Genomic DNA, 13,184 nt, shown 5'->3' with positions numbered 1-13,184 from the left:
TCTCTCTCTGTATCTAGAAACAATGGAAAAACAAATATGCCATAAATGAAAGTCAGAGACCACCAGATCGTTCAAAAATGACTATGAGAGACTTCATATATTACTTGCCAGATAGCAATCCAATGACGTGAGTAAACTTTTTGTCTTACTTTCTTTGAGTATCATCTATAGAGTAGTTTCATGTTTTCCAAAAGCACGTTGACAAAATTTATAGCAAATCTGATGTCCTTTTAAATAGAATTTTGCAACAAAAATTAGTGGTATTTCAAGTAACTGCTTTCTTGGTGGTAAATGATCCCTTTACCTCTGAGCTTAAAAGTAAGTTTCCTTTGTTACATTATTAAGATGTAGTAAAACTAAACAGCTTTTCTGTAATCATGATTGCAATTTCTGTTTCTTGTACACTATAACCTGATCTAAAGGGGTGATCTATTTATTAAATGAAGTAGCATTTGATTAAGAAATTCTCCAAGAACAAAGCTTCTTTAATCAGTTAGTCTGGGGAGGCCAGATTATGACAAATCTCCTCATTTTTGTTCGTTTCATGGTTTAGCCGGTGGATGTAAGAGTAGTGGCATATTTTTAGTATAGCCTTTTTCATATTCACTAGGTCTTTGGCCTAGTTCAGCTATTTTCAACTGATGCGCTGCAAGAATTCTTAAAACATGCAATACCTGACTATTTACTCAGGGGCACTGACCTCTCTTCCCTGAGATTATTAAATAAAAAAAAAATGACAACAGCCAACACAATAATAGCTGTCTGGCGTGAATGATTCAAAATGATACCTATTTTTTTTATGTCAGTTCAGCAAAAAATACATTTTTTGATGTGCCGCAGAATTTTAGTAATTAATTTATGTGTGCCATGAGATGACAAAGGTTGAAAATCACTGGCCTAGTTGAAGGTAAGTCCAGAAACCTAGGTTTTGAATGGTTTGATAAGGCCACTAGGTGGCTTCATGCCTTTGGACTGGGAGCCTGTCTTCACTGAGGAATTAGAGGGTAAGAGAGTTTCCTACTTAGGGCCTAATAAATTATTTATACTCGGTTTTTGACTAAAGAATTGACTGTTGGGACACGCCATCATTAATAGTAGTATTATGGTATATTATTGAAAAAATGCAAGTTAAAATAATTCTTGCCTACAGATAGAATTGACAAGATGTAAATTAATTATTTATTAAGAAGTATTCTGTTATTTTTGTTTAATAGTTCCTCACTGGAGCAAGAAAAGAAAACTGAAAAGTCATTGACACCAGTTCAGACAAGAGAGTAAGCGTCTCATCTTATTCTTTTTAAATATATTCTGGTATGGATACATTAAAAAAAAAGAAATCAAATGATACTTTTTATAGTCAGATTACATGTGATAGCAATTTTTAAGTAGAATTGTTGATAAGAATAAACTTAGTTTGATTTTAGTCAGTAGGAAAACCCCAGACTACTTATGTATTACATATATATGGCCAGTGTTATGATTTTACATTAAAGCTTTTAGAATTAAAAGGGGTTTTGTTTTGCTTTAAAATAATAATATATTCACATGCTACACAATTCAAAAGGAACGAAGATAATACTGAGAAAAATCTCCATTTCTGTTTTTTGGCCATTTAGTTTCCCCAGGGGCAGCATGTTACCATTTTTAATGTATTGTTCTAATTCTAGTCTATGTTTATTCAAGCAAACATGTATATAGTATTTTTCTTTTTCCTTTCCTTTCCCCCTTTTTTTCCTTTTTTTTCTTCCCTCTTCCTTTTCCCCCGCCCTCTCCCCCCCTTTTTTTAGCATTCTGTGTATGCCATCCTGCAATGGATGTAGTTTTGATGTCACTAGCGAGTCTTTTTTTGTATAAGCTGCCTGTTGCCTTCCACATTGCACTGTCATTTTAGTTTACCAAAAAGAAAGCCCTCTAAGAGACCCCTTAGGAAGTTATTGTAGCCTTGTAATTCATGGTGGGGGATCGTGGAAAATTGGCACAAACATTGGGGTTTTCTGGTTGGTACTTCAAAGCTTATTAAGTAATGATTACTGTTTTGTTTAGAATCCACATTATCTTAAAGCAGAACTCGCAAGCTTTACAAATGCATTATGTTTTTATAGATTTATAGGTATGTTTGTATTAGTAATACCTTAAGGAGACAATGTAATTAAATGGAAGGTATAATGGATTTGGAGTCATATTCAGAAAATTGTGTTTGGCTTCTTAGTGAAGCCTACACAAATAGTAATGTTTCTGTAATCTAGAGGAAAAGTTACTTGTCTTCTCCAAGCTTCAAATGAGTATGAAAGTACCCATAAATGTTTTTCTGAGAGTTATTAAAATGATTTGGGAACTAATGCTACATAACTGTAAGGGTTATTTTAGTTACTTCTAAAATGTGTAGAAGGTTTACTCTGATATTCTTTTGAGATAGAGAAGAGGAGCATTTATTTCTCTTTATTTTTTATTTTTTTTTAAATATATTTTATTGATTTTTACAGAAAGGAAAGGAGAGGGATAGAGAGTTAGAAACATCGATGAGAGAGAAACATCAATCAACTGCCTCCTGCACGCCCCCTACTGGGGATGTGCCTGCAACCAAGGTACATGCCCTTGGCCAGAATCGAACCTGGGACCCTTGAGTCCACAGGCCGACCCTCTATTCATTGAGCCAAACCAGCTAGGGCTCTTTATTTTCAAAGAGAGTAAGGGTTCTTATTAAATGCTACCAGATGAAATTTGAGAAAATCTTATGACCATGTCATTAACAAAATATAGTATTTTCTTTTATTTATTGATTGGTTGATTAGAGAGAGAGAGAGAGAGAGAGAGAGAGAGAGGAGAGAAAAGAGACATGGATTTGTTCCACTTTTTATGCATTTATTGGTTGATTCTTGTATGTGTCCTGACTGGAGATTGAACCTATATATTTGGCATATCAGGACAACTCTCTAACCAACTGAGCTACCGGGTAGGGCAACACATAGTATTTTAGGTTATAGGGGAAGTTGGAAATTGTAGAAGGTTGAATTTGCAATAATTTATTTTAGAAGTCCGTAGTAGTCAGAAACACTTCTCATGGATATATGAATCAACTTGTGTTTACCTTTGATAGGCAAGAAGATAAGAGTACACCTGATGTTGAAGATAATGAAGAACTGGAAGAAGAGATGGATGATGGCCCATTGCTGGTTCCCCGAGTAAAAGTGGCAGAAGATGGTTCTATAATTTTGGATGAAGAAAGGTAAGTTAAAGAGAGTGAGAGATTGTGGTTTCATGAGAACAAAAGTGCTTTGTTTAATGAAAAAGATTGGGTTTCTCTGTCTTTGTCATTTTGACTCTGATGTTTGTATTAGCATAATGGATGTTGTACATAGAAGGGTGTGTTAGATTCATTTATAATTTTTAGCAGTTTTTATTTTTTAAAATATATTTTTATTGATTTCAGAGAGGAAGGAAGAGGGAAGAGAGATAGAAACATCCATGATGAGAGAGAATCATGGATCGGCTGCCTCCTGCAAGTCCCTCACTGGGATCAAGCCCACAACCTGGGCATGTGCCCTTGACTGGGATTGAACCAGGGACCTTTCAATTCGCAGGCCGACGCTCTATCCACTGAGCCAAACCAGCTAGGGCAGCAGTTTTTATTTTTAAAATATCTTTTAGCCATGCCAGTGTGGCTCAGTGATTGAGTATCTACCTATGAACCAGGAGATCACAATTCAGTTCTTGGTCAGGGCACATGCCTGGGTTGTAGGCTTGATCCCCAGTGTGGGTTGTACAGGAGGCAGCTGATCAAGGATTCTCTCTCATCATTGAAGTTTCTGTCTCTCCCTCCCTCTCACTTCCTCTCTGAAATCAATAAAAAACAAAACAAAAAAGACATTTTAAAATTGCTTTTAGAGAGAGAGACAGATAGACAGAGACAGACAGGCATCTATTTGTTCTTTCACTTATTCATTCATTCATTCATTGAGTGATTCTTGTATGTGCCCTGACTAGGAATCAAGTCTGCAACCTTGGCGTATCAGGATGATGCTCTAAGCTAACCGGCCAGACCTATATTTTTTTTAGCAATTTTTTATAACTTTGTATTCTGTATGAGAAGATAGTACTTCTGACCATTAACCTACCATTGTTGTTTTACCAACTTTACTGGTAATTGGGATGAGCTATTGAGCTAATCATATGCTTTCTTCTTCTGAGGATAGGTTTCAAAGATTGACTCAGTCTTGAAGTCAATATTCAAGTTTTCATACTATTAACTAATACCATATTCTGTTGGATGGTGGTAACTAATGAAAATGCAATGAAATGTAGGTTAACATGTTTTCTGATTTTTGTTATGGTGAGGTTTAATTCACTTCTGGTTTTTTTTTTTTTGTTGTTTTTTTTTAAATATATTTTATTGATTTTTTTACAGAGAGGAAGGGAGAGAGATAGAGAGTTAGAAACATCGATGAGAGAGAAACACCGATCAGCTGCCTCCTGCACATCCCCCACTGGGGAAGTGCCCGCAACCCAGGTACATGCCCTTGACCGGAATCGAACCCGGGACCTTTTAGTTTGCAGGCCGACGCTCTATCCACCGAGCCAAACCGGCTTCGGCCACTTCTGGTTTAATTTCTCAGTTATGATATTAAATTTCTCATATTTTGCATTGTGGAATTTAGTTGTCTTTCCAAAGTATGTTATTTTATTTTTATTTTTTTCAGTGTATTACTTTATTTTATATTTTATTGATTTTTTACAGAGAGGAAGGGAGAGGGATAGAGAGTTAGAAACATCGATCAGCTGCCTCCTGCACACCCTCCACTGGGGATGTGCCCGCAACCGAGGCACATGACGACCAGAATAGAACCTGGGACCCCTCAGTCCACAGGCCGACTCTATCCACTGAGCCAAACCGGCTAGGGCAGTAAGAAATAATTTTATAGCATATAGATTCTATCATAATTAAACATAAATGTGATACTGTTAATGATAATTATTTTTGCATGTTGTTTTCCATTATTTTGTGATGATAATTTTACTGGTCATTAAATAAATAGTTAAAAGCATATTTAACTGATTTGTGTGCAGGAATGTAAAACAAATATAAAATGCTTATATTTCTCAATATCCTTTTTTGAGTCTAGCATAAGATAATATATATTGAGTCTGCCCCCCGGTGGTCAGTGCGCATCATGGCAACTGGTCAAGCAGTCGTTCTGGTCATTAAGCTGTTACGGTTGCTGGGCTTTTATTATGTAGAATAGGAGACAGGCAGAAGTCATTAAAACACATAATTTTTTTAAGTAGCCCAAAGATATTTTCTGAGTTTTATATTGCTTTTAGGATTAAAAAAAGAAGTTGACATTTATTTTTACTCCCTGACAATCACATTTTATTTTATTTTATTTTTTACTATATTGATAGAGAGAAATGTTGATTTGTTGTTTCACTTATTTATGCATTCATTGGTTGATACTTGTATATATTCTGACTGGGGCTTGAACACACAACCTTGGCATATTGGGACGATGCTCTAACCCAGTGGTCGGCAAACCGCAGCTCGCGAGCCACATGCGGCTCTTTGGCCCCTTGAGTGTGGCTCTTCCACAAAATACCATGATAATTTTACTGGTCATTAAATAAATAGTTAAAAGCATATTTAACTGATTTGTGTGCAGGAATGTAAAACAAATATAAAATGCTTATATTTCTCAATATCCTTTTTTGAGTCTAGCATAAGATAATATATATTGAATACTAGAGGCCCAGTGCACGAAATCGTGCGTGGGTAGGGTCCCTAGGCCTAGTTTGTGATCAGGGCCATCTTCCGCCCGCTCGCCAGTCCCCAGTCCCACCCCGCTGCCACCCACCCCAGTTCCCTGTGGTTTCCCGCTCGCAGTCCTGCGATCAGAGCCTGCGGGCCAAGGGGAGGGACCAAGCAGTCGGCCATTCCGCCCGCTCGCCAGTCCTCATCCCCAGTCCTGGCACACTGCCACCCACCCATTGATAGAGAGAAATGTTGATTTGTTGTTTCACTTATTTATGCATTCATTGGTTGATACTTGTATATATTCTGACTGGGGCTTGAACACACAACCTTGGCATATTGGGACGATGCTCTAACCCAGTGGTCGGCAAACCGCAGCTCGCGAGCCACATGCGGCTCTTTGGCCCCTTGAGTGTGGCTCTTCCACAAAATACCATGTGCGGGCGCGAACATACAGTGCAATTGAAACTTCGTGGCCCATGCACAGAAGTTGGTTTTCAGCCTGGGTGAGTCTATTTTGAAGGAGTGGCGTTAGAAGAAGTGGGGGGGTGTCGGTCAGTCGGGCGACAGGATACGCAGCGCAGGGGAGGCGTGCACGATTCATGCACAAGTTGAGTGAGACTGGCTATAAGACGAGTGTGGATGGGAGAGTTGGAAGGGGTCGACCTTAGCGAACATACTTCAATCAGATTGAGGACATTTTTAGCAAAGGCCAGCTTAGGAGTACCCTCATTAAGTTAATAACAATGTACCTACCTATATAATTTAAGTTTAAAAAATTTGGCTCTCAAAAGAAATTTCAATCATTGTACTGTTGATATTTGGCTCTGTTGACTAATGAGTTTGCCGATCACTACTCTAACCAACTGAGCTACCTGGCTAGGACCCCTGGCAATTATATTTTAAGTGAAACTTCGATTCATAGAAAATAAGCATACCTTAAATGTATTTGTACTTTTGATATGACTCTGCCATGCTAAATTTAAAGGTATCACTATTCAAATATTATTTGTTATGTGTTTCTTGTTTTTAGTGTGGATCCATCTAAAAATGTGTTTCTTTCAGTTTAACTGTAGAAGTTTTAAGGACCAAAGGCCCCTGTGTTGTTGAGGAAAATGACCCCATATTTGAGCGTGGCTCTACAACTACATATTCCAGCTTTAGGAAAAACTATTATTCTAAACCATGGTCAAATAAAGGTAACTAATTTTCATTTTAAATTATGTAGGTCATTTATTTGAAATGTAATGAATTATTTTCTCTGTTTTTGAATTACACCAGGTCTTCCCTAAGTAAAGTGCAAACTACCATGCCGTTTCTGTCTAGCTAATTTTATTGACATTCCCTCCAATCCCTGTCCCATGGAGCTATAACTCCGACTTTATCTTAGAAAGATTTTTAGAAATTAACATTATGGTCATTTTGGTTAGAATGTCTCTCTGTCAAATTCCTATTCTACCTTAGATAATATTGAATAATAAAGTTTCTACAAATAAAAATTATGCTGTTAAAAAAAGTGTATCTATTGCATGCTGTTGCTTATTATTTACATTAAAAAATATTTTTATTGTTGATAGATTACAGATGTCTTCCATTCCCCCTCCCCTTTCCCCTCTTCCACCCAGCCCCTGCCCCGCTCCTCCCCTCACCCCAGGTCTTCACCTATTGCCTGTGTCCATGGGCTATGCCTATAAGTATATAAGTTCTTTATTTTATCTCTTCTCGTCCCCCCAATCCCCTATTGTTTACTTTTTATTGTATAAATAATAGTTTGTTTTGGGAAAAAATTCAAACACAATAGAATAATATAGAGTGAAAAGAAAATTCTCTACTTTCCTTCTCTGACTTCCCCCAATCCTATTCATTTGAGGTTACTTTTGTCAACAGTTATTTTTCTAGCTATTTTATTTTTTTAAAATTTGTTAAAAAAATATTTTTATTGATTTCAGAGAGGAAAGGAGAGGGAGAGAGATAGAAACATCAATGATGAGAGAGGATCATTAATTAGCTAGCTCCTGCATACTCCCTATTGGGGACTGAACCCGAAACACGGGCATGTGCCCTGACTGGGAATTGCACTGTGACCTCCTGGTTCACAGGTGGATGCTCAACTGAGCCACAGGGGTCGGGTCTAGCTACTTTCTTTCATGTACTAAGCACATCTTAGTAATATTGTATTGGCTGTGACATTTGGAGAGCAGAATGTCTTTTTTTTTAATTTAATTCTAGCTGCTTTGGTATGACCATGCAAATTTCTTATACCATGTTTCTATATAAAAGTGTAAAGATGTTTTTAATTTAAAAAAATTTTTAAATTGACTTTTAGAGAAAAAGGAAGGGTGGGGAAGAGAGAGAGAGAGAAACATCGATGTGAGAGAGAAACATCAATCGGCTGCCTCTCCTGCATGTCGCCTACGGGGTCAGTGGGGTGGGGATGAAGCCTGAAAACTGGGTATGTGCCCTGACCAGGAATCAAACCAGCAATGCAGGGGACAAAACCCAACCAACAGCCACACTGGCCAGAGCTAAATTTTTTTTTTAATTGATTGATTTGAGAGAGAGAGCGAGAGAGATCAATTTATTGTTCCATTTATTTATGCATTCATTGGTTGCTCCTTGTATGTGCTCTAACCAGGGATTGAACCTACAACCTTGGCATATCAGGACCCTGCTCTGACCAGCTGAGCTACCAGGCCAGGGCTTAAAGAAGATGTTTTTAGATCCATGAGGTTCTTTGCAACAGAATTTTAATATGTTTATAATTTGTGTGTAGATGTATTTCTATGACTGAAGAATTTACTGGACTGTAATAATAAACTACTAAGTACTATCAAATTTATTTTAACTCAAAGTACATACTTAAGTAAGGTTTTTTCCTCTGAAATATTGAGAATGTTAACTTTTGGTCTTTCTAAATCTTTTATTTTTACAGAAACAGATATGTTTTTTTTAGCCATCAGCATGGTAGGAACTGACTTTTCTATGATTGGACAACTTTTTCCTCACAGAGGAAGGATAGAAATTAAGGTAAAGTGAACACATTACATTTGTTGATTGGAAAGAGACTAAAAATTACTAATATTTTTTTAACCATTGATTTAAATCTCAGTTCACTCCTTTTTCACTATTACGTTTTTGGTACACCTGTTTCTTTTTACAGCTCAAAAAGTAATGTAATTTTTCTGAGTTCTGTTATGAATATAATTTCCTTAACTTTAGTATTGTATTTTTTTTATTTATGTCTTGTCCAATTCTAAATGTCTTTGAGAGTATACCAATACAGCCACTGAAACTAAGATAAAAGAAGAGTTATGTAATGAAGAGGGAAGATAAATGTACTAGAATATTTGGGTTAAGGGTAGTTTTTTGATTGCAAAATAAATTTCTGTATCTCCTAGGGAGGAAATACATTTCCAATTGATAGTGAGATCTTTTTTCAATAGTGGGCTTAAACTTCATTAATTAAAGGGACCATTTGGAAAGATAGATTTTTCCCCCCTCCTTGGGCTAGGCATGGATTGGTCACGTGAGGAACATTGAACAGTGTAATGGTCATTGTATTTCTACAAAAGATGATAAATTTTTTATATTTTTTTAATGTTGAGGATAAAATATTAAAGTTATGTGAAGGCTAGAAATTGATTGTCTAGAGGAGCTGATCTGAGTAATTAATGATAAATTTGTCACTAGATGATTTCTCTCAAAAATTGTTTAGACTATTCCCCTAAAAGCTTATAGTGTAGTTTCAGCAGGTCTTTGGGAAAAATGTAGAAAAGTGAAAGTGGACTACTGATTTTCGAATGTCAAACCAACCTTGGATTCCAGGGATAAATGATTAATATAATATAGTCTTCAGAAACTTTTAAATAGTATTTTAAATCAATTAGATAAAATAGATGTAGCAATATTTTAGAAGTCAATACTGCATAGAGCCTATTGGCATTTTTATCAGGATGTTTAGTGATTATAGCCAGTCACCTTTTATGAATGTAACTTTTAACTTTTGAGATGTTTAAAGATTAATATGCTCTTTTAAGGGAGAAAGATGATCACTCAAAACTTTTATATTATTTAGTAAAAGTTTATGAAGAAAAGTAAAGAATGGAAATGAGGGGTAATCTGTAGATTTAAAGATGTTTAAGTCATGAAAAGTTTTTTTAAAAATTGGCAAGGATAGCCCTAGCTGGTTTGGCTCACTGGATAGAGCGTCAGCCTGCGGACTGAAGGGTCCCAGGTTCGATTCCGGTCAAGGGCATGTACCTTGGTTGCGGGCACATCCCCAGTCGGGGGTGTGCAGGAGGCAGCTGATTGATGCTTCTCTTTCATCGATGTTTCTAACTTTCTATCCCTCTCCCTTCCTTTCTGTAAAAAATCAATAAAATATATTTAAAAAAAATAATTAAAAAAAAAATTGGCAAGGATAAACTGGAGTCTAACGATGTTCTCTTGAATGGTAAACAATAAGAAAATGCAAGAAAGTAATTGCTTTAAAAGTCAGGTTATTGGTTGGGTTCTTTCGGAGGGAAGAAGGGGGCCATGAAATAGCTCCTTTGTTTTCTGTGCTTTTCTCTTATTTTCAATAATAAGTTTCATTTTTATATTTTTAATAAGAGCATTATTAGACCACTGATCTGTAGAAGGGAGCAATTAGCAGGTTGTTCCCAGAACTGGGATGTGTATGCATGATTAGACATCCTGGGACACAAACTTACGCCCTCAGATATCCTGATTACCTTAGGATGGATTGAGCCTTAAATCTTTTCTATCTCCATTGTAATGGACTTAATCTGGAGTGGAACTGGCTTTGGGGCATGAGAAAATGTGCCTTAATATAAAGAAGGTTCGAAAGATAAACCTGGCCTGTTTCAAAATTTTGCTTAGGTGTTTCTTTACAATCTCTATTCCATGCCATTAAAAATATATTAGCATAATAATATAATAGGTTTAACTTGATATGAATATATTAGTTTTTAAATTTATATATATTTTTATTGATTTCAGAGAGGAAGTGAGAGAGAGAAACATCAGTGAGAGAGAATCATTGATCAGCTGCCCCCCGCATGCCCACACTGGGGATTGAGCCTGCAACCCAGGCATGTGCCCTGACAGGGAATCGAATTGTGACTTTCTGGTTCATATGTTGACAGTCAACCACCGTGAGCCATGCAAGCTGGGCAATATATTAGTTTTTAAAGAGTTAGTTCTGGTTAGCTTAACACATTTCGTACTGCTCAGGAGTTTTCTCGTGTTTCGCGCCATCTGTTAAGGACCACTCATGAGTGTTCTCGTTTTTCACGCCCATGGAAAAAGGAGCAAATCTAGATACTTACGTAAATTTTGTTTGGTCCCTCTTCATAGAGGAAAATGTTTTATACAGTACCATACGTTAAAAAAGTACTAGGAACTTTAATTGTTTTTGTAAATAAAAATGTTATAATTATTGAAAAACAAAACCTAAAGTGCATTATGATGATTTAAATAACGTTCAGTTTCCCCAAAAACGTGCGGTTCCTGGCGTATGTCATAGAGATTTCTATGCAGTACGCAACGTGTTAATTGATTATAGGTTTGATCTGTTTCTGTGCTAGTGGACTTTCATTGCTGATTCATGCTATTGATTATAAGGAAGATCAGGAAGCTCAGTATAAATCTTACATCCCCATTTTTTCAAAGCTAAAGGTTTATTAACTTGTCTGTTGGGAAAGACATTTTTATTTATTTGGGTTATATGTTACGATAAGTTTCATTTTAATGATTATTTTTTTAAAATGTAATCCTAACTTGTTTAATAGGAGAAAATTACTATAGCATTTCTTGTTTTGTTAACAGAATAAATTTAAACGTGAAGAGAAAACAAATGGATGGAGAATAGACAAAGCATTCCGTAAGTATTAAGATCTCTTTAATAAGGTTTCATATCAAGGTCCTAAAAAGTGATCAATCTCTATCTTTGGATCTAATGTGTTTTGTTTTGGTTCTTAATATATTTTTATTGATTTCAGAGAGGAAGGAAGAGGGAGAGAGAGAAAGAAATATCGATGAGAGAGAATCAATGATCGGCTGCCTCCTGCCCACCCACTACTAGGGAACGAGCCCACAATTTGGGCTTGCGCCGTTGACATGAATTGAACCTGGGACCCTTCAGTCCACAGGCCTATGCTCTATCCTGAGCCAAACTGGCCAGGGCAGGTTCTAATGTGTTTTAAATTTGTTTTGTCCTTATATTGGTATGGAGTATATAATGGTGACAGAACAGGTGAGAATCCTGCTTTTATAGTGTTCAGTGTCATTGGGTGGGGGAAGGGATATAGTCTGTGAGCATGATAATTTTAGATAGTGATTAATTTCTAAGCTAGGTGGGTGGAGAGTTAGATAGATTGGGTGGTCAGGGAAGTTCTGTCTGAAGAAATGACACTTGAATTTATGCCTGATTTGAAGGAATAATGTGTGCCTTTTAGTGTCTAATGGCCTCATTAAAGTTCACGTTTTTTTCTTTTTAAATCTAGAGAAAGATATCAAAGGATCTGTAAAGCAAAACAAATGTACTATATAAAGTAGTTCCTCTATTCTTTGGAAGATAATTATCCAATGCTTCATGATGAATAAATGTATTTAGTGTTTATTGTAGTGCTTATCTTAAAAAAAAACCTAAAGAGAGGATCTAAATTTTGGAGCATGCATATTTATTTAATGAGTAAATACTAAAGTAGATGAGTGGACCCACACCCCATATTGTATTGGGTCCTCAGGGAAACCACTTCCAGGAATGGCTTTTGGAAGACCTGGAATACTATGGTTCTCAACCCCCTCCGTTTTAGGGAAGTGATCCAGGATGTTTTCATTATGCTTTATGTATTATAATAACAATTTATAAACCTATAAATCTTTTATGGAATGTGGAGCCATTGTTCAAACCATTATAATAGACTAGAGGCTTGTTGCAGGAATAGGGCTTCCTATTCCTGCAAGAATAGGGCTTCCTCGGACCTATTACTGCAAGAATAGGGCTCCCTGAGGCTGAAGCGAAGTAGAGAAGGGAGCGAAGCCCGCCTCAGCTCCCTCCCGTCTCTGCTGCCTTGGCTCCCTCCCTTCTCCACTGCTTTGCTCCATCCCCTCTCTGCTGCCTTGCTCCCTCCCATGCCCGCTGCCTCGGCTCCATTCCCTTCTCCACCGCTTTGCTTCCTTCTGCAGTGCTTGGCTTCCTTCTAGCTGTCTTCAGTCTTCACTCTGTGCCTGTGTATGCAAATTAACTGCCATCTTTGTTGGGTTAATTTGCATATCACTCTGATTGGCTGGTGGACATAGTGGAGGGACAGTCAGTTTGCATGTTTCTCTTTTATTAGTGTGACTAGAGGCAAAGCACGTAGTTGTAACCCTAACCTTAAACTATGGACAAATGAAAAAGAGTCAATTTAACACTAAATCAAAAATTAGAAGCCAG

At 36.8% G+C, this 13,184-nt stretch overlaps 1 protein-coding gene across 1 annotated transcript in view; it reads left to right on the top strand.

The window, feature by feature from the left end:
* Positions 1 to 13,184, top strand: part of BDP1 (B double prime 1, subunit of RNA polymerase III transcription initiation factor IIIB) — a gene marked incomplete at its 5' end in the record, with an annotated part of 87,736 nt that overhangs the window by 6,441 nt on the left and 68,111 nt on the right. Inside the window, 6 exons of the mRNA XM_006762480.2 lie at positions 18 to 127; positions 1,215 to 1,274; positions 3,098 to 3,226; positions 6,809 to 6,942; positions 8,676 to 8,770; positions 11,573 to 11,627. Coding sequence (XP_006762543.1) covers positions 18 to 127; positions 1,215 to 1,274; positions 3,098 to 3,226; positions 6,809 to 6,942; positions 8,676 to 8,770; positions 11,573 to 11,627 — 583 coding nt within the window. The remainder of the gene's footprint in view (positions 1 to 17; positions 128 to 1,214; positions 1,275 to 3,097; positions 3,227 to 6,808; positions 6,943 to 8,675; positions 8,771 to 11,572; positions 11,628 to 13,184) is intronic.

The sequence above is a fragment of the Myotis davidii genome, unplaced genomic scaffold (assembly GCF_000327345.1).
Source record: "Myotis davidii unplaced genomic scaffold, ASM32734v1 scaffold135, whole genome shotgun sequence".
Classification (NCBI taxonomy): domain Eukaryota; kingdom Metazoa; phylum Chordata; class Mammalia; order Chiroptera; family Vespertilionidae; genus Myotis; species Myotis davidii.
The sequence above is the reverse complement of the archived record's forward strand: the minus strand, read 5'-3'. Positions and strand labels throughout refer to the sequence as shown.